The following is a 21,016-nucleotide window of genomic DNA, read 5'->3' as shown; positions in this document are numbered from 1 at the left end:
TAGATGCCGTTCATTTCAACATAATGATATGTTGTTAGTCTCGAATGAATAAAACATTTAAAAATGAGTTTCCTGTTCAGATGGATTCAAGAAAAGAGAGCCAGGTATGTATATGATTAAATGATAACAAAAGGTATTGATGTATGAAATGGAGCAGTCAGTAAGTTAAAATGTCAATTTTTTTCAGCCCCCCAAAATAACCCAGAGGAGTTCAGAAATTTTTTTAAGAACATGTAAAACCTTTTTTTGGTTTTTGATTAACTTTATACAGTATTTTCACTATTTTATGTATTTATTTAAGCATAAACAGTGCATATATCTGCACACTCATATCAGTGGTGTCCAAAATCTGATTTATTTTTTCTAATTTAATATAGTTTCTTTCTTGACAAATGATATGAGTTTGAAGAGAAAACAAGGGAGCAATCAGTCTAAGGTTCTGGGAATTATTATTGAGTGCAAACAAGAAAGATGTCTGGAATTTGGAGTCACTGACTTCAGGTGGATGCTGAAAAAACTAAACCAGTTGAAGGAAAGAGAGACAGAGCAAGCTAAGGTTTCTGTTGCTTTAGGATTTGTAATTTGTGCTAACTGTCACATATTCCCTGTTGTCTTTTGTTTTTGTGCTTTTATGTTGAAGTTATTGTTTAGTTCCTGTTTCCTGTTAGGTTTTTGTAGTTCTTTGTAGTTTCATTTTATGATTGGTTTTCCGCTGATTGTTTCCCATTCCCTGATTGTTTCCCCAGGTGTTCCTTGTTTTCCCTTGTGTATTTAAGCCCTTGTTTCCCCCAGTTTATTTGTCAGTTCTTGCATGTTTTGTTATGCCCTGTGCTGGTTCCCTGTGCTGGTTCCCTGTGCTGGTTCCCTGTGCTGGTTCCCTGTGCTGGTTCCCTGTGCTGGTTCCCTGTGCTGGTTCCCTGTGCTGGTTCCCTGTGCTGGTTCCCTGTGCTGGTTCCCTGTGCTGGTTCCCTGTGCTGGTTCCCTGTGCTGGTTCCCTGTGCTGGTTCCCTGTGCTTTGATTTATTCTGTGCTTTCTTTAATAAAGCTGCATATAGATCCTCATTCCTTGCCTGCATTGTCACACTAACTTACAAACCCAGTTTCAAAAAGGGAAGGAAATAAATGTAAACCTATGAATATATACATTTTATGAATTGTTACATTTTAATTCAAAATGCTTTAAGAACATGTATGAACATTTCCTCTGTTGCTTTTTCTGCAACATTTCCCACTATAGCTAAGCAAGGTTGAGCCTGGCCAGTACCTGGATGAGACCAGCAGAGGGCGCTCACCCCGTTGTCTGTGTGGGTCCTAATGCCCCAGTATAGTGTTTGGGGCACTACAGTATACTGTAATAAAATAGAAGCCCTTATTTTGGTCACACATTATACATTTTTGCATATATAAAATACAATTTATTTGTTTTCACCTATACAGAGTGCAGGGTCAGCCATGGTACTGCACCTTTTGAGCAGATGGGGGTCAAGGGCCCAACAGTGGTATCTTGGCGGTGCTGGGGCTTAAACCTCCGACCTTCTCGTCAGTAACCCAAAAGCCATGGGACTTTAGTTGTGGATGGTAGGTTTGCGTATTCGTTTTTACCCTCTTAAAAGTATTTATTCAATATGTATTCAGGTCATTCACATTATAACAATATTTCACAATTCATATATTTCAAACTCACACTGTCGCCTCTTAAGCCTAATTATGTTTATTACTGTGTATATATGTATTTCATTACAAGAAATTCATAAGAAATGAGAAAAAAAAAAAAAATTGGACCATGATGAAAGAACACTTTCCCAGAATAATCTAATTTACATCAAATTCTTTCAAATAAATCCAAACACCATGAAGCAGGCTTACACAATGGAAACCTCTTGCCAATTTTGAGGAGAATGGCCAATTAACTTCCAACTCATGTATTAAAAGGGAGCATTTCTTAAATTCGGAATTTTGCCCAAATTGATCACTTTATATCAATTACATCTTAATAATATATGCAGTAACTGATACTGTTTTTAGATTACCTGAATACCTGTGGGAAAGTTGATGGTGCAGATGAACTGGCCAGCCAGATGTCTAGCTGAGGAGCAAGCTAGACTGCAGAGGGGAAATAATCAGGTAGCCAGGAGGGCCCAAGCTGAAAGGGATGAAGCAGCTAAGAGAGCCTAAGCTGAACAAGAGGAAGCAGCCAGGAAAGCCTGCGGAGCGAGCTGCTGAAAGGATGGCAGCTTTACCAGGTAGGCCTAGTAGTGGGAGTGGAGGTGACACAATGGGGAAAATGGAAGAGGAGGAGATGGTACAAACACAGATGAAAGTGGGAGGAATGCACTGGGAGATGGCAATGGGAAGAATGGAAAAGGTGGACAACATTGTATGTGTTCATGTCTGATACTTTAGTTGTGTATAACTCCCTAGTTTCCTATGACGTTAATCCGTTTATTGTTAACAAATATACGGGCGCTACTTTCATTATTAAACATGTAGCTTTTAATGAGTCTATTTTACCCAAACTTTTAGTTAGACTGTTGTATTCTAACTTTTTAATGAGACTTAAAGAATCTCTGCCTCTGGATGGTTACACTTAATTTATTTTATTAAATTGTTTTACTTAAGCCCACCAAATATACATGTGTATACAGTAAATACATATAAGAAGAAAAAAAAAAACATGTTCATGATGGTATAAGGGTTTTCAAGTAATTGTTTTGTGTGAATAACTTAATAGATCATGAAATAAATTAGCATTACTTTATTGACCCATTAACAATTTTGTCTAAATACTGTCAAATTTGAAAGTTAGGATTTAATGGATTATATATAAAATGCATGCTATCTACCTGTAACCGGTCTTTCTCGACCTGCTCCAAACGGGACTCGAACCGCTGTCTCCATATCATCAATCGCTAGTGCGCCTCTTGAGGCCTGGGTAGTGAGGTTTACATACTGCAAAGCAACTACCAGCTGGTCACTGTTACACTCACCCCACTAAACCTCACTCCCATCCAGGTCATGCCACCACTGTAACTGACCCACTCTGAGTGGGATTTGAACCGGTGTCTCCAGCATGGGAGGCGGGCATGCTAACGAGGAGGCTAAAGGCTACAGCCCTTAGTGTCAATCACTACTGCGCCCCTTGACGCAAGGGGAGGGAGGTTTACATATCTATCTATCTGTCTGTCTGTCTGTATCTGATATTTAAAAGAAAATGCATTTGGTCAAATATTCAGAACTTAGAACACATAGCAGTAATTTATGGTACTGAACAAATCTAATTCATAAAAATGTTTGTAATTTCCATGGTATTACTCTGCAGACTCTCTCAAACTGTCAGATTAGAAGTGCTGGGTTATAAAGGCTACATATTGGCCACACAAGCATGGTACTTGTTCCATAGTACTTATTCTTAAACTATGGATAGAGACAGATGCTTAGTTTCCATCTGTGCTAAGTGAGATTACAAAAAATGCATGTAATTTCTTTCTCAGTGCTGAGATTTGAAATATTGTGCACTTTTATCCAGACTTCCACTTCCTCAGCGGGTTGTCAGATACTGCTGCCAAAGTTGGGGAATCAGCAGAGTTGTCCTGCAAACTAAGCAGTGAAGATAGCACTGGAATGTGGTACAAAGATGGCAGAAAGTTTCAGCAATTAACTTGGATTTCATGCATTATATATAAATGCATTCTATCTATCTGTAACCGGTCTAGCTCGACCTGCTCCGAACGAGACTGGAATTGCTGTCTCAATATCATCAATCGCTAGTGCACCTCTTGGGGCCAGGGGAGTGAGGTTTACATACTTCACAGCACCTAGTCAGCTGGCAACCGTTACACTCACCCCACTAAACCTCACTCCCATCCGGGTCAAGTTTGAGGAGTGTTTCTGGAGATGACTTTGCTCTTTGCAAGTAAGCATAATACTAATTTAATCTAATTTTCTTTTCTCTCTATTCAGACACACACAGATGTATGCAGTATGCAGATGCCTTGAGTAAATTCTTAGAATCTGTTATTGTAAAGGCTGGAGAAAATGCTTCTTTTAAGCTACCATTCTCAGGAAAAAAATCAAATGAAGATTCAGTGGTTTAAAGAGGATGAAGAGCTGCAGGAGGGTCATAGTGTGAAGATAGAGAATTCCTTGAGTAACTGCCATCTGATTCTCACTAAGTGCCAATGTAAGACACTGGAGAGGTCAAAATTAAAATCAGGAATTAATTTGCCACCATAAAGGCAACCTCAAGGCGTATTGTGTAAGTATTGAGAAATGGCCCCAAAATTCTTTCAGTAAGAATTTTGTAAGAATGCTGGATTTAAATTACTTGCAAAGAAGGAAAAATTGTTTTGCTTTTATGCTTTGTTTCTGTTTTCTGTATATGACTCAACACCATCTTTGCCATGTTAAGCCAATCAAAGAATATAAAAGAAAGGGAAAAAAAACCCATCAAAATTCAGAATACAAATATGGGAAGAAAAACAAAATACTAATCAGAATTCAGTATGCAAACTTTAAAATGACATCATTGCCACCATTGTTTCACTCTTCCTTTAATTTCTTAAGTCAATGGGAAAAAAATTAAATTCCAAAAATTGATAAAACCCAGAAATAAATTCCCCTAACCAGAAAATCTGAGGAACAGCAATAGTGCTGCGTTGCAAGCACTGCAATTACAATTGCATACCTTCTATTTCTGTATTTAAAAGACAAACCTCAAGGACCTGTTGAAATTGTAGAAAGCTCATTGACTGTTACTGAGTTTAAATGGAAGCCACCAAAGGACGATGGTGGTTGTCCAGTGACCTTACTACCTGAAGCAGCAACAGGTTGGCTGAAACACCTGGACTAAATCTGGAGACATTTCTGGACGGCCTACCTACAGAGACACAGACATACATCAGGGCAGAAAATAGGTATACTGCTACAGGATATGGACATATGGCAACTGATTATATTACTGCATGCGCTTAGGGTAGGTTTAGATGCTTTATTTCTTACTGTCTTTATCATAGGGGAAAACATTTTTAAACATAACAATAATGCTTTCTTCTGTTCCCAGAATTCCCTGGTCTTTAGTGGCATAGGCAATATAGGCAGCCACCTGGCTGTATATATCAATATATATATATTGATATATAGTTACTTCATTTCTATATTCATTGTCTAGTTATTCTTATTTAAAGGGATAGTTCACACAAAAATGAAAATTCTCTCAACATTTAATCACCCGCATGGCATTCCAGGTACATGGCTTTCTTTCTTTTGCAGAATACAAATGCATTTTCAAATTTTTAAAAGAGTATTTCAGCTCTGCAGGTCCATAAAATGCAAGTGAGTGTTTGCCAGAACTTTTAAGCACCAAAAAGCACATAAAGGCAGCATAAAATTTATCCATAAGACTCCAGTGGTTAAATCTATGTCTTCAGATGTGACACGATAGATGTGGGTGAAAAACAGATCAATATATAAGTCCCTTTTTACTCTAAATCTCCACTTACCCTTTCAGACGTGAAAGTGAATCTAAACAGGCATCAACTGTGACTTTCAGATGTGAAAGTGGAAATTTAGAGTATAAAAAGGAATTAAGTATTGATCTGTTGCTCATGTTGTTGTTGTTGATATTAAGGGGGGTGCTACTTCGGATCTCGCCTAGGGCACCAAGAAAGCCAGAACCGATACTGTTTCTGGTTCTACTGCTCCTCCGAAAGTAGTCAGTGCCTTTAAAGACTGCATTAATTTGGCATGGCTCCCTCCCTCCAACACAGGATGGGGTAGCACCATTGGCTACAATGTGGAAAAACGCAAAAAGGGCAGCAATATTTTGAGTCAAGTGAATGTGAATATGAATCAATCAGACATCTTGACAAATCATTTATCAAATAATTATTTCACATGCTTTTTCTATTAAGCTTATTCTGATTAAAGGTGAAATGTGTAATTGTTTTTATGTTTGAATACATTCTCCTATCCAAGCTTAATATGCAGAGACAACTATAATTAAGCCATTGGTTGATTTGCTGAAGAGTGTAAAAACCAGGCACGGATTTAGAAAGCAGAGGCCACTGGGCACAAAATCTTGGAGGCCAGAAATTTTCAGAAATATGCTTGTGGAGACAGAGACGTCTGATAGCTCACACTTTTTATTTTCTTTATTTTACAAAAGCACAAGGTTTTGATGTTATTGTGAGTGTACACTCACAAAAGTAGACCCTTTATAGTCTCTAATGATGTCTTACTGATGATATTACTGCATACGTATGCCCCAAAATGACGGAGAATTTTATGCTGTTTCCGCTGTAATGACGGAAAAGTCCAGCAGGAGGCGCCGTCGCGTCCGTTGACCCCAGAGGGTTAATCAGCGGAAGGTTCTAAAAATATAAAAAACATCAAAGCGATACTTCTCTGCAGTGCACTGATGGAAAAAGACGAAAGATATAGGCTACTTTTAAAATATTATGTGAAATATTATATGAAAGTACCCTGAACTCACAGGCGGAAATCGAGGGGGGTCGGGGGGGTCAGGACCCCCCTATCTGAGGGTTGTCCCCCCCCCCTAAAATATCATTAAAATAGGTGTATTGTAAATAATATAATGATATATTCTTAAAATAATTGTTTAAGAAATAAAATAATACAAATGCTTACGGGGCAACAGCAACAAAAAAACCTTGGTTTCCCCTTCAAAAATTGCTCTTGAGAATTGTTATGTTTATTGTCCCCCCCCCAACATTTTGATGAAATTTTCGCCCTTGCCTGAACTAGAGAATTATGGAGCCAGAAATACGACAAAACAATTTGAATTTGAATTGTGTAAATCTGAATTATAGACTTTTGAATTTGAAATATAAGTGTGATTTTGCCAAATTTAATATTACTTTGTATTTTAAATAGGTATGAATTTGAATTTTTTTAAACTCCAATCCTGGACATTTCATATTTAACCAAATTGAATTGTTTTGTTTTTTTTATGGCACAATTTTATAAATATGTATTTTCAAACAGCACATTTTTGGTTCTGAATTCTTACACTGTAAATATTCCGTTTTAAAAAATACTTTAAAAGTTTTCAAGATGAAGAAATAATTCAGAACACCAAATTCAATATTCTAAAATTCAAACAGCAGAAATTCAGATCTACAGAAAGTGGGTCAGAGATCAAGCTTCCATGTTCCACAGGGAAGAGTAGAGGGTCTCGGAAAAGTAGAACTGAGCATTTTGGCTGCATGATTTTATCTGCAGGCCTCTCCTTCAGACATCACATGGCTAAAGAGTTGCTGTCCAAACTTGTGACTATTAATGTTTTTGAAAAAGGTTCCCAATTATAGATTTACACCTCAGAGCTATCTGATACTGGCATCTATACTGCCAAAGTCAAAGGTATGATGGGCCAGGACAACTTCACTTTTGAAACAAGAGTCACTGGTAATGAAACACCTCAAAATCCTTTAGTTTTCACCTCATGCTTGCTTCATTTGAGAATTGGGGAACATTGAATAAAAGCTTCAATAATGTAATAAAATAAGGACAAGTTATATTTCAAAGATAGGGGCCATTGAGACTGAATGCATTCTTGTGCAATAAAAAGCTAGATGCGGCACAATGCATGAAACGGAGCACAGGTGTTAATAAAAGTTGTTTTAACCTGACACAGCATCTAAATATGTGCAAATTTGCATGAGACACTGAAACAACAGCAAGATGCGGAATGGTCAAAGACGTCCTTCCAGTGTTTGTTTGCATAGACAGACAACCCAAAAACTTGTTCAGTGTGAATGTCCCCTTAGTATATGTAAATTGTAACAAGAATTTAATTTTATTTAAACTCTTCAGACCCTTACAGTATAAATGTAAACATTTATTTTGTGGTTCTACATGAAGACTTTAGCTAAAAAAAAAATGTTTTCGCTACAGATGAACCTAAACCTCCAGGTCCAGTGGAGCTAGAATAGAATGGACAAGGCATTGTGATAGAGCATTTGTTGACATCCTTAATTTGTAAAAAAAAAAAAAAAAAAAAATATTTAAAATATATTGACATATTTTTTAAATTGTATTCATATTATTAGCTAAATTAAAACATTCCATTATAATATTTCATTATTGGGTGTTTCTTCAACTTTGGGAACTTTCATGTCCCAGGGAATGCATTTTATTCATATGAACAGATTTCATATTTTTTCTTTTTTTCGTCTTCTTTTTCTTACATGAAGCTTTCATTGTTATTATTTTTTTTTTTTTTTGCATACCTTCATTATTTATGTACTATTTAAGTTTTCAAATGCCTTTATGCACATCTTTTACTGTTTTAGCCTTGTTCCAGACCCAGACGTTCAATATTAAACTTTGAAAATCCATTTGAAAATTACTAATTATTATATGTTTAAAAATATTTTTAATCTAAACAAAGAGATAAAGAGATAAACCATTGCTATAACACAATTTTTTCACATCCTGTAAAGTCTTAAACATGGTCATATATATATATATATATATATATATATATATATATATATATATATATATATATATACATATATATTCTTCAAAGTTAGTGTACTTGTTAACCAAGTCAATAGACGTGTCAGAGAACAGCATGCTTGAGATGGAATTACTCCACAAGTAATGTTTAAAAGTTAGAGGGGGTAAATGTCCCTTGTGAGCAAAGTAATTTCATTGGACAACATTTCCAATAAAGCTGTTATTATTTAAAATGTCTATGCAAAAAGTGAGAAAATATTTTTTATGTGTAAATTTAGGATACATACAGTAAAATATAAGCTAGGAAGCTAGCCTTATTAAGACAAAGAACTCATCCCTTTATTTCAAAAATTTTAAAAATGTATTTTTCATCAGTGTCAATGACACCATGGAATTCTATTATACACAATACAGAATTTGAGATGTGGTGGAAATGACACTGTGGTAATTTTCATGACTTTCAGAAAATAAAAATGACAAAAATGACATACATTTCCAGTGAAGCATGTACAAACACTGTTGGACAATGTCAGTAGACAAATAAATGTTTTTTTTTTTTTTTTTTAATTATTCTTTCTAGAAATCCACAGTGTTAAAAGTGCTCGATGTTAAAGAAACACCCTATTGTGTGTTGGCTAAATTACTTAATCGTGTGTTTGGCATGTCCTGCAGTGACGAATGCAATATTACATTTAAACTAGACAGCATATTGCTAATTCTTTTATAACTATTATGCCACTTTTATGACCTCATATTAATGGGGAGATTATATGGAATATTAGTACTTTTAAAAATGCATTTATCACACTGCAGGGCATTTTAAATTAAACTAATGAAGACAGAGAAGTGATTGAAAATAGTGAAAATGTTTTATGAAATGGAGACCAGTTAAAGTGCATCAGATATACAAGTACTTTCCTAAATTTATATGAATGTTAACCTAAAATCTTGGTGTTGAAAATAATTAAATTAACTCTGAAATAAATTATGTTTGAGCAATGGTACAATGGCCTAGGCTTGTTGCCATTTAACAATGTATTGTCCCTTTGAAACTTCACGCAGCTCCACCAGGTTATGAATACATGAGCTGTCAAGTCAAGTCATATTTATTAGTATAGTGCTTTTCACAACACACATTGTTCCAAAGCAGCTTTACAGAAAATGTTGCATAAACAGAAAATGAAACTGTAATATCTGTTAAGTCTTAGTCATCATTGTGTAGTTTGATCAAATATGATTGTAAATTGTTTATAATTGTATTTTTAAATAATAATTGTATTTAGAACCCCATTGAGAAAGCCAAAGGCGACTGTGGCAAGGAACACAAAACTCCATAAGATTTACTGTGAACAGCAACCCAACTCCAATTGTTACGTGGTAGCATGAAAATGCCAGCCTCAACACAAGCCCCAACTACTACATCACAAATGTGTTTGTGGTGTTTGTTCGATGCTAATCTTGGACATAAAGACATGGGAGAGTATAAGGTTTTGGCAGACAGCCCCCTTGGTCAGGCTGAGTGCTCCACCAAACCTATAGTTAGAGGTGTGCTTTGTAATTGTATCTGTTTATATTTCATCTGGTTTCAAACTTTTGGGTATCTAACCCCTACTACCTTTGTGTATAAAGAAAGGATGACTTCAAAAAGCACAGAAATTCAAATTGATAATAAGGTTTTTTAACTGATGTGATCCATAAAAATGTTGTCATCTTACTAATTTTATTAAAGTAATTATTCTTAATGAAAGCTCTTTTCCATCCATCCATCCATCCATCCATCCTCAGCTCAGAAGTGTCATATTTCTCTGCTTTGAGATGTATCTACAGAGGTCACCTGTGGAAAATTCTAATGATTTGACATGGCTTGCCAATATAAGGTCACTTACTCGTATATTGAAACAGTCACTTCAGCCACATGTCAGGCCAAAATCCAAGCAGTTTATGCTGTGTACAACCCACAGAATTGTATTGATGCTAAGATGTCAAGTTTAATGAATCACCATGATTCCAATTATTGTAAATGCAAGAACTTTAGACCTACCAAGACACCTGGAGAAAAATAGCCATGGCAATGCAGGAGTGGCTTTGGAACTAGTATCATAAAAAAAAGAAAAAAGAAAAGGTGCCTGGAGGAACCTTTTGGGGTTCTTCACTTTGCCACACCGGCGGAACCGTCTGTAGATCCTCTAGGCACCCTTTCAAAAGGGGCGGTTCTCTGAGGAACCTTAAAGGCTTCTTGAGGAACCCTTTTATTAAGAATGATCAGGAACCACCTCTGGTGCTTCAAGGCACCATTTCCCAATTTGAATTCTATTTCTTGTCCCCACCCTCCCCTCCCTTTCTTTTACTAATAAATAAAATTTATTTATTTATTTACATGTATTATTATTTTATAAACACAATGAAAAACTGAAACCAAATACAAAACAAACATTGTTTATTGATAAACAACAATAACATCCATACAAATAAAAAGTTCAATAAATAATCACCTTATAGTCAATAAATAAATGTATCAACATCTAATTCATGGAAGCACATGTATAATGTTAATATTGTGATACATTAAGAGTTTAAATCTTGACAAAACTGTAAAATATAAATATGACTCAAATATCTTAAAACTTTCGAATATATTTCAGGTTCCTCAAAAACAGTAGCCTAAAATTCAAATTGACTACAATTCAATTTACAATGCAGTCAATGGTAACATTTTCACTCTGGGAATATTCACACAGGACATTTTAAGAAATTGATAAGCCTCAACACAACTGTAGGTAGCTTGATGCTCTCCTTCTGAATGCCCAACAGATACTGCAGAAAAGTCAGTGTACTTTTAGTTGGTTTCCTGTACTTAATGTTGAACAGAAAGTAGGCACTCATAGTAAGGCCTACACCCATTGTTATGTCATCAGGTTCATCAGCAAGCAGTTCTTCGCCATCAAGAAAAACCGCAATGCTGCTTTCACCAAATGGGTCTCCTGTAATCACCATTGTTGGTGTGAGGTTCTGTGGAGGCTGTTGGTTGAAAAAAAGGGATAAGATAAATTTTTATTACAAAACATTTACATTAATTAATTTTCCACAAACATTTATTCAAAGTGTCTTAAAAATTAGGAACATCAAATGCAACTGGTCACAGAGTTAAAAATATACATAATATCCAATGTCCTTTTATGGTTGTGGAGTAGTTAAATGCACAAAATCACTAGCAATAACTGGCATAATACTGGCAAAACTTTAAGCTGATTATTTCAATTGTCAATGGCCCAAAACATTTGCATGTATAAATAAAAACTGACCTTGTTTATCATGTACAGTCCAGCAGGATCATCATGTAACAGGTACGGCAAGAGAAGGATTCCTGCAATGACCATTAGTCCTACAAATATGGAGAAAATAATGGTTTAATAAACTATAAAACATTTTGTTACACTTTATTTTAAGGTGTCATTGTTACAGTGTAATTATATATTTAAGTACTGAGTAATATTAAGCATCTGCATGTACTTACTATAGGGTTAGGGTAGGACTAGGGTTTGGTTGAGGGTTAGTTACTTGTAATTATGCATAATTTACTGTTATTACTATGGTAAGTACATGTAACATATGTAACAAGGACACTGTAAAATAAAGTGTTACCAAACTTTTTTTTTAAAGGTTACTGATGTTTCTCTGCCACGGTGCTCCAAAAAGAAATGTGATTTTTCCAATAACCTTTGGTTAGAATTATTACAATAAGTACAATATATATGATCAGTATGAGCACAATGTATTTTAACAATACATATACAAATATGTAAAATATAGTTATAGAATACACCCTTTATCATATATAGTAGTTGCTGTGAACAAAAAAAATGTTACTGAAAAAATTACTGGTTGAATAGATGATTATGCTGAGTGTTCACAAACAAAAAACAAAACAAAAAAACAAATAGGGTGAATTCACATTAATTAGGACACTTTTTTGCCACTGAGATAACTAGGAAAAATGGTAGTTTACTAATATAAACTACCATTGCTTAATTTTGTATTGCTAATAAAAGCAATAAAAAATATTCACCTTTGTGTGCTTCTTCAGCATGTGATTGAAGTGCCGTGGTGTACATAGCCAGAAGGTCCTTAGCCACACCTCTTCTTTGTGCCTCAGTCAGTATTTTCTCTGCAGTGGTCCCAAAATCCAGTCAAAATTCTTCTGTCCACGTCAATATTATATGTTGTTTTCATTTCTGAAAAAATCTGATTTGGCAAAGATCTTTTTAGGAATTACATTACCATAGATATTAATGTCACTTGAAATACTTTTTGAAGCACATTATTGTCTGTATTTAAATAAAATATGTCAATCTTACAATTGCAGATAATCGCAAGGCAGGGTACTGAATCAGTATTTCGTGAGTGGTTCTCTCTTTTATGAAGGCATCTCTCTCTCTCTCGGTTCTCTTCATTTTATCCTTCAACATGGAGATGTTAGGTTTCTTTTTCTCACATTCTGTCTTCATCTTGCTTATGTGCTGTCTTATACTAAATTCATCCTCTGTAGTCATCTGAGTAATAGAAAAACAATAGTTGAGCAAAAGAGCAACACTCTCAGACAAATACGGAACTAAGACAAAACTGGAATGATGCACTATGCAGAACATTTAAACGCAAGTGTATTAAACGTACATCAGCAATTGAAGCCGGATCATTTTCATTTTCAGCTAGGCTTCTTTTTTGCCTTTACTGATGTATTGTCCTGGCACATTAATTAAATTCAGATCTACAAGTGGTTTCCGTTCCTTCTTGAATTTGTTTCTCAGCATTCCATGCCAGGATTCCTGCAAACAAGAACAAAAAAATGTAATAGTATAATAGTATTAACAGGTATTAAAGGGAAAGTTTACACACAAATGAAACTTCTGACGTCATTTACCAATTTTCCTGTTATCATTCACTTCCACTGCATCTTTTATCCATAAGCTGAATGGTGATTTTGGCATTAAATTCTGCTTTTTTCATTGACTTCAATCATGAACCATTTAAATAACAAAAACTATTGAAATAATGTTCGAACTAATGTAGAATTAATACTAATAATTCACTGCTTCAAGTCAAAACATGGGGACATGCTATTTATTTCATGAATTCCATCAAAGGTGGAAAGGACTTAGGACAGTGATACAATACAATTTTTATCATAAAAAACATCTTACATGTCCAATGCCTGTTTGGTCCCTCAAGTTTGGATACATCTCAATAAGTGCAGTACAGACTTCTTTATACTGCTGCTGTGTAGGATACCTTAGGCAAAATTATACATTTGCGGTTATAAAGTAAATGCAGTGCATATTAGTAATAATATATGTGTGACTTACCAAGTTATGGTGCATATATAGTCAAACAACACCTGAACAATCTGCGACCTCCATTTAGAACGGAATGTTGGCTGGTGCAATTCAGCCATGTTGTTTTCCATTTTTTGTTTTAACAGAGCTGGAAAATCTGGTAATTTGAAAATTGTTGGCCAAGTTTGTCCTGAATTTGTCTCATGAACTATATTATGATGGTCCATTTCCACCTGATGGAGTGAGCACTAAGCTACAGGGCAAAATAATCATTATCATCATGATTATCGTTATTTCTTAATATATTTAAAAATGTTAAATTGGATTGATGCTGAACTAAAGTTGAGAAAAACAGAAAACTTAAATTGACTTACTCATGGTTCTTGTCCATACTCTTGGCGATATTCAGGTTGTCCATCATTCGATTGAATTTAATTCTTTGTTTTATTATTGGCACCAATTGCTCCACCATCCTCTCATTTAGTGCCAATAATGTATCTCCATCTATTTGGTGTTCTAAAAGAGAGAATTGTTATATCAAGAAATTCAATAATTAACATTTTTAACTTTGTTTAGATGAAAATGGAAATGTGCAAAAATGGAGCAGGAAAAAAAATATTAACAAGAGGGACTGACTGTAATCCAGTGTCTAAGTGGGATTGATATCTGCCCATCTGACTTCCTGTAACCATCAAGGCAGTGGTGTCCAATCTCCTCACCAGGTTTTACAACAGTCCATTGATGCTTCTCCTCAACAACATATGAGCTGAAATGATTGTCGAAGTAGGAAGGAATGAACATTTTCCCACACAGAAGCCAAGTCTGATTGACACAGTATATTCCCCGGATCTCCGTAAACACTGGTATCTCCTCTGCATGCACTGTGTTGACAACGATGTAGTCTCCCACATGGTATGCAACATTATTTACATAGATGTATTTTGTTTTACTGACAGTCACAGGCACAGAGGTTGTTTGAGACATTAAGGCTTTGCGTGCATCAATTGGCAGAGCCTCCACAGGAATATTTCGTGTGTCTGCAGTTTTAGTATTGATACCTAGGCAATAAGTATCTGATTGTTCCCAGCACTGCCTAAATTGATGTCGTCTGGCAAGAGTCTTCGAAATGTTTTTAAAGTTCCCAAGAACTGTGGCCACTCTTTTAAAATACTGGTGTTTCGCTTCAAAGCGGAGACATGACAAATGCACCAGAGGACCATAAGATAGGATTAACCTTGGATAATGGATCATGTAATGCATCTTCGGGGTGATTTTCCCAGGAAAATGTTGATGGAACGTGGACAAAAACTCAACTATTTTCTCTGATAGATATGGAATCCAGGATTTCCTTATTACAGGAGCAATGACAATGTCCACTATCTCTCGAAGAAGGAGGTAAAGACTCCATAGACAGTCGGTTTCTGGAATTTGTTCTGCAATCATGAATGGCAGTAGTCGAAAAAGAGTAATATTCTCCATAGCACTGCCTCCTAAACGGCCACTTTTGAGAGCTCTGTCTGAGAGTGGTACAGGTTTTGATGACACATCATTTTTGCTGTATGGAAAGTTCTCAATCTCATAATTTAAGTCACTTAGTGCAAAGTATTTTGATTTTAGCCACTGGGAGATACTTAGACTAAGGACCATTGGTATGATCCCTTCATGGAAATCATGCATAATGTCCGGTGGAAAGAGGTGTAATATTGGAGAGGGCACATGCTTCAACTTTGAAAGGCAACAGGCATTAGTGATCCCGTAGACTGATGAGTTTGCTGAATCTTCTTCAACAGCATCAAGATGATACCTGTAATTGGCAGCATTCCTCATGATGAACTCATCCTCTGTGAATTTAGTCTTGATGTCATTTGCATTTGCCAGACAAAAGCGGCAAACTCTTCCAGTTGAAAAACTTCTGGTGAGTCCTGCTAAGGCATGAGCAGATAGGTTATCTGCTGATACAGATGCCACTGTACCATTAAATAACCTACTTTCTCCGTCACATGACAACATAAGCCCAGTAGTTTCCAACATTGCAAGATCAGTAATAAGAGGCTGAAGTACTTCAGCATAAGATGTGAGTTCATTTTTGAGGAACCGATGATGGACAAGTGTTGACAAATAAATGTTTTGTAGCTTGGATGTATCCTTGTGGTCCAGATTTCCAAGCTTAAAATAGACAGCAGTTAGTTTGTGTCTTCCTCTTTTTGAACCAAGTGGATTGACTACTTCAAATTCATCCACATAAAAATGGAGACGTAAGCTGTGAAAGGTCATGTGTCTGTTTGATTTAAACATTTCACCATCTGTGAAATCTGTGAGAATTTCATCATTTACAGATTGGGCTCTATTAAGAGTAGCCCAAACATCTTTGTTCTTTGCAACCTTTTGCAGCAAAGCAAGCAGAGGAATGTACTGGAATGAAACGATTTTTTCATTCTCTTGTTTATTGAGGCATATTTCAATGGGTTGTATCATATCCAGCTCTTTGATGCAGTATTGTTCCAGCATCCATTCAGAACTAATGCTCTTAATGCACTGCTCAAAAAACAAGCCGTTACTTAGCAAAGCCTGGAGCTCATGGTCATCGTCAATGTTTATTTGCTTATTTGTCAGATGAAAACGGATGGCTTCTGTGTAATGTGTGATAAATGTGTCGCATACTGTTCTGAGATCTTCAACAACACTTTTCTGTACAACTGCTGGCACTGTGTGTTTTTCACGAATTTTTAAAACAAACAAGCAAAGGCTTTTTTTTAAACCTTCAATTAATTGTTCGTGAGTAAGGTTGCAAGACTTTTGATCAGTCTGTACTAGGTCACAGTCTTCTTCTGGGATATCTGATTCTAAATCAGGCTCATCTTCTTGTACTATGCCCGATCCTAAATCATGCTCAGCATGTTGATGGCTGTCCACTGTATTGCGTTTTAACAGTTCCTTGTGTTTTCGATAAACATGAGAACGGTAGGAAGTAAAACAACTACTGTTATGGCTGCAGCCATTCAGTCCGCAAGTTATGTGGAAATGAGGCTCATGTTGATGGTACAGTCCAATGTGTTTGAGTAAATGGGTAAGATAAAATGTCTTCTTGTTGCACAGAGGGCAATTATAAATGGTCATTGTTGAACTATTTACACACCTTCAAAAGACGGGGCAAGTACAGAGAGGTCATTTCTTGTCAGCCAGCAACAGACATCAGAAACTGTCCACTGCCTCACATTAGAGATGTCCCTATAAAAGCCAATTCATGAGTCAGTTATTATGCTCATCAAGGCTGCATTTATTTGATGAAAAATACAACAAAAACAGTTATATTGTAAAATATTAAAACAAATTTAAAATGTTTTCTATTTTAGAGATACAATATGTAAGATTTTTCGCCGCAAGGGGGCACAGATTACAAACAATAATAAAGGTGAATCTTGATGATGCTATGAAGGAGAGTGGAATGATGGGAGATGTCGTTCTCACCATCCAGATATGTATTGAATTACCAAATAATGATCACGGATGAGGTAACTTATCATTTTTTGTATTACCTGTACGTGTGATCCCACTATTTTATGTAATCAAAATGAATTAAATGCAATGACCACGAAATGTAATAATATATTATCCTGTTACAGCTATTTGTCAAATGATTTGGTGGGTTAATGCTGCAGTTTTACGTGCTTATGGTTAATGCCGTGTTGTTTTACGTGTTCAAAACAATCGTGCTCAAAGTAAATTTGAACGACAGTATTTGCAATTAATGGCTAAATATTTTTTAACACACAGCCTATTGTATTTAATTGCACTGCCATAATCTTGGTCACCACACGTGATAAAAAGAACCCTTGCACAATTATTTTAAATAGATTAAGTAAGCTACCACTACTGGTCACATCTATGTCGCGCACAGTTTTCACAAGGACGCACGCTTCAATCTATCGCCGTTGGGGAGACTCTCTATTCGTTCGGTGAAATCATAAAAAACATGCACACAACGTGTCCCTGCTTGATATACTGTAACCACTGATGAACATTTTCAGTTTTGATGAGAGAGAAAAAAACTATACGAGTCGCGGATTAGAACCCGTAACCTCTGACACGCTTGGCAAAAGATCCACCACTGGACCATTTAAAAACTCAAACAAAATGCGCATCGATGCATTTATTTCACGGGTTGAGCAGAGAGGCTGCACAGTTTGACAAGCGGGCAGCGGCCGCACACCAGGCCACCGGATGGTGTTGCTAAGAACTTGCAATGTATAACTATTATCAGACCGGCCCTCGCGGCCTCAAAACACTACCGGCCCACCGGAAAAGTCCCGACTCTCCCGATTGCCACTCTGCCCCTGGTGATCCATGATGGACACAACAGCTATAACCACCACTTCCGCATTTGTCCACGTGATATTGCGGAAACCAAGGATAGCGCGGATATTGCGTCATTGACATGCAACATTTTTTTCCGGGATGGACCATTATTTAAAAATGGGAATTTCTCCGAAATTAAAAATCTTTGTGGACTTTTGGGGTATTGTAAGTAGACAACTGCAGGAAATATATCACACTGTGCAAGTGATTTTTGGATATTTTATTACAAAAATCTTACATATTGTATCTTCAATATATTTAAAAGTATATATTATTCCTGTGATGTCAAAGCTGAATTTGCAGCATCATTACTGCAGTCTTCAGTGGCACATGATCCTTTAGAAATGATTCTAATATGTTGATTAGAATAAATGAAGAAAAAATATAGCCACAAACGGCAATCATTGGGGTCCAAGCATCAATGGCCCGTGTGGGCGATCAGTGATTCAATTGAAATGTATCTTATGTGGTTTTTATAGCAAAGTCCATGAATATGATATTAGGCTCAAAAGATTCAGAACAGTTTAGAATTTGCTGTTAGCTTCCTGAACATCTGAATTTCTTTTTTAATTAAACTAATGTTTGCTCAGAATGACTTGTTCTTTCGGTGCTTGGACCCCTAATTCATAAACTGATTTAAAAAATATTTTTCTGCTAGTGTTTTAATGAATAAGACCTGATTGACAAGCACCATTTCAGTTATTTTGAAGTCCAGAAATACACTTACATTTGTTGCAGCTCAGTGAAACCTGTATTTCAGAGGAATAAAGTATACTGGATGTTCTGAGGACAGAAAAAGATCAAAGGAAAGGGTTAGGGTAAATATTAAATAATAGTATACAGTTTGTACAGTATAAAAATCATTATGTCTACCCTAACGAAAATTAACCATGGTTTTACTACAAATAAAACAAAAACATGGTTATTATACCATAGTAACCACAAATGAACCATCGTTTTGCTACACTAACCATAGTTTTACCATGGTAACGTTAGGCCTATTTGTAGTACAACTGTGTTTAAACAAATACTAATCAATCCGACAGAAAACAATGTTTACTACACTTTTACTATAATAAATCCTTGGCTAATTTTCGTAAGGCCATGGAATGTCCCCTTAAAACATGTAAACCCAATTTGTGTATGTTTGTGTAAACAACGAATTAACACAAATGCCAATGACAACAAATAACGTTAGTTAAATAAAAAAGAGAGCGCTAACGTTACATTGTCTAAAAGTTAACAACAAAACTAAAATCATTGTTTGTGATTTAACAGTGCTCATTTCGACCCACAAAGTAATTTCGTTTAGGCTACATTTCGTTAGCATCGCAGCTAAAACAGTTAGTCCTATTCTGCTATAGGCCTAACTTACTGTCAATGTGTATGGTCAATATACGTTCTTTGCTATAAGCGGTTAAAAAGTTTAAAACATACATTTTTAAACAGCCATACAATTAAGCGTGTTAGTGTGTCAATGTGTGTACACATAGTATATATTTTGCATAATAATTTTGGCGACTTTACTCACCTTTAATGGGGAAGTCATATGAAGCCGTTTTTTTTAAATCACCGCTTCTTGCGTTGCGCGGGAGCAGAACGCACGAGAGCACTTCTTCTTCTTCTTCTTCTTCGTATTTTTCTTCCGATTAATAATTATAATAATACTACACTTTAAAAATATATATTCTGATATATATAGGCTATATATATTCTGATATATATTCTGTAATAGGTTTCATCATGGCAATAACAACATAAAGATAAATCACTGTATTAATTGTTGACCAGTTTAAGCAATAGCCAGTCCTGAAAGCTATTTAATTCAGAATTACAAAATACTCAATTTAATATAGCCTACAGCTGTTCGTTTGAGGGTCACATTTGTACTGTTTGTGGTCAAATGCATATTATTATTATTATTATTATTACTATTAAATAAATGTAAAATCTATATTTCATTTCATGGTAGCCTACTAAACAAAATTTCACTTTTAATAATGCACTGTTTATTTCAATATGAAATTTTTTAAATAATAGAAAAAAAAATTCTATTTAAATTAGTGACGTATTTTGTGGACATGCTGTACCACTAGGCAAGGTCTGTAGGCTATAGTAGCCTATAAATCTGCTTGGTTGTAAAATGTCTATTGCTTTTTTTGTCTTTTTATGTTTAGGCATTTGAAGTGTAATGTTTTACATGAGTACAGTCAAACCTGAACACAAAGCATTACCCATAATCTGTTCAATAAAAATGTAACAAAAATGTACAAAAATGTGTGATCTGATCTCAACCTTGTCTTCTGGCTAACTGGTAAACAATCTCAAAATCTCTCTCTCTCTCTCTGTCTGTCTGTGTGTGTTCATTAATAATTATGAACAACAGTAATAATAATAACAACAATAGGCAAATAAACTGTACATCTGAATGGCTGTACATCTTAATGTGGCCTCACAGAACTTTTGGGTTCCTCCAGATGCTGGCTTTTACAAAAGAGATCTTCCAGGAACCACGTATATGTTACAGGTCTTTCAAGAACCCTTTCATAGAATATGAGTACCTCTAACTTCCCCCAAAGCACCTCGACGTCTCATGGTAATGAAAAGGAGCCTCCAGAACCTCAGAACTGAATACAAAGTGCTTAAAGGATCCCACAAGTTCCTGCAAGAACCGCAAAGACAGTCAATGGTTCAACCAGTAACCCTACTATAGGAGAAAGAGCTTTGAGGCACCTAAATTACATTTTAAAGTTCCTTGAGTATCCGACAGGATATTTGAGGCACCTTTAGTTTTTACAGTGTACTTGAGTGGCTTAGACATAGCATTTATTTGGACAGACAGACAGATAGAT

General features: G+C 35.6%; 1 protein-coding gene across 8 annotated transcripts; it reads right to left on the bottom strand.

The window, feature by feature from the left end:
- Positions 1 to 10,941: 10,941 nt before the first annotated feature.
- On the bottom strand, positions 10,942 to 20,828 carry LOC127654114 (uncharacterized). Of its 8 annotated transcripts, XM_052141120.1 has the most exons (10): positions 19,696 to 19,732; positions 18,892 to 18,947; positions 16,945 to 17,036; positions 14,183 to 15,730; positions 13,677 to 14,061; positions 13,150 to 13,301; positions 12,834 to 13,028; positions 12,545 to 12,720; positions 11,781 to 11,860; positions 10,942 to 11,496 (listed from the first exon to the last, which is right to left on the bottom strand). In XM_052141120.1, coding segments are annotated over exons 2-4 (1,398 nt in total). In that variant the 5' UTR covers positions 18,894 to 18,947; positions 19,696 to 19,732; the 3' UTR covers positions 10,942 to 11,496; positions 11,781 to 11,860; positions 12,545 to 12,720; positions 12,834 to 13,028; positions 13,150 to 13,301; positions 13,677 to 14,061; positions 14,183 to 14,426. The 8 variants fall into 8 exon arrangements, 7 of the variants coding, with proteins under 7 accessions (XP_051997080.1, XP_051997075.1, XP_051997074.1 ...); XR_007971897.1 differs by lacking the exon at positions 19,696 to 19,732 and having other exon boundaries at positions 14,183 to 14,324; positions 18,892 to 19,315; XM_052141115.1 differs by lacking the exon at positions 19,696 to 19,732 and adding an exon at positions 20,726 to 20,828 and having other exon boundaries at positions 14,183 to 17,036.
- Between the last annotated feature and the right edge of the window lie 188 nt (positions 20,829 to 21,016).

The sequence above is a fragment of the Xyrauchen texanus genome, chromosome 13 (genome assembly GCF_025860055.1).
Source record: "Xyrauchen texanus isolate HMW12.3.18 chromosome 13, RBS_HiC_50CHRs, whole genome shotgun sequence".
Classification (NCBI taxonomy): domain Eukaryota; kingdom Metazoa; phylum Chordata; class Actinopteri; order Cypriniformes; family Catostomidae; genus Xyrauchen; species Xyrauchen texanus.
Note: the sequence above shows the minus strand (reverse complement) of the source record. Positions and strands in the feature narration are given on the sequence as shown.

Coding starts and splice junctions, on each gene's coding strand:
- LOC127654114 (XM_052141115.1), bottom strand. CDS start 16,925: ATGACCATTTATAATTGCCCTCTGTGCAACAAGAAGACATTTTATCTT.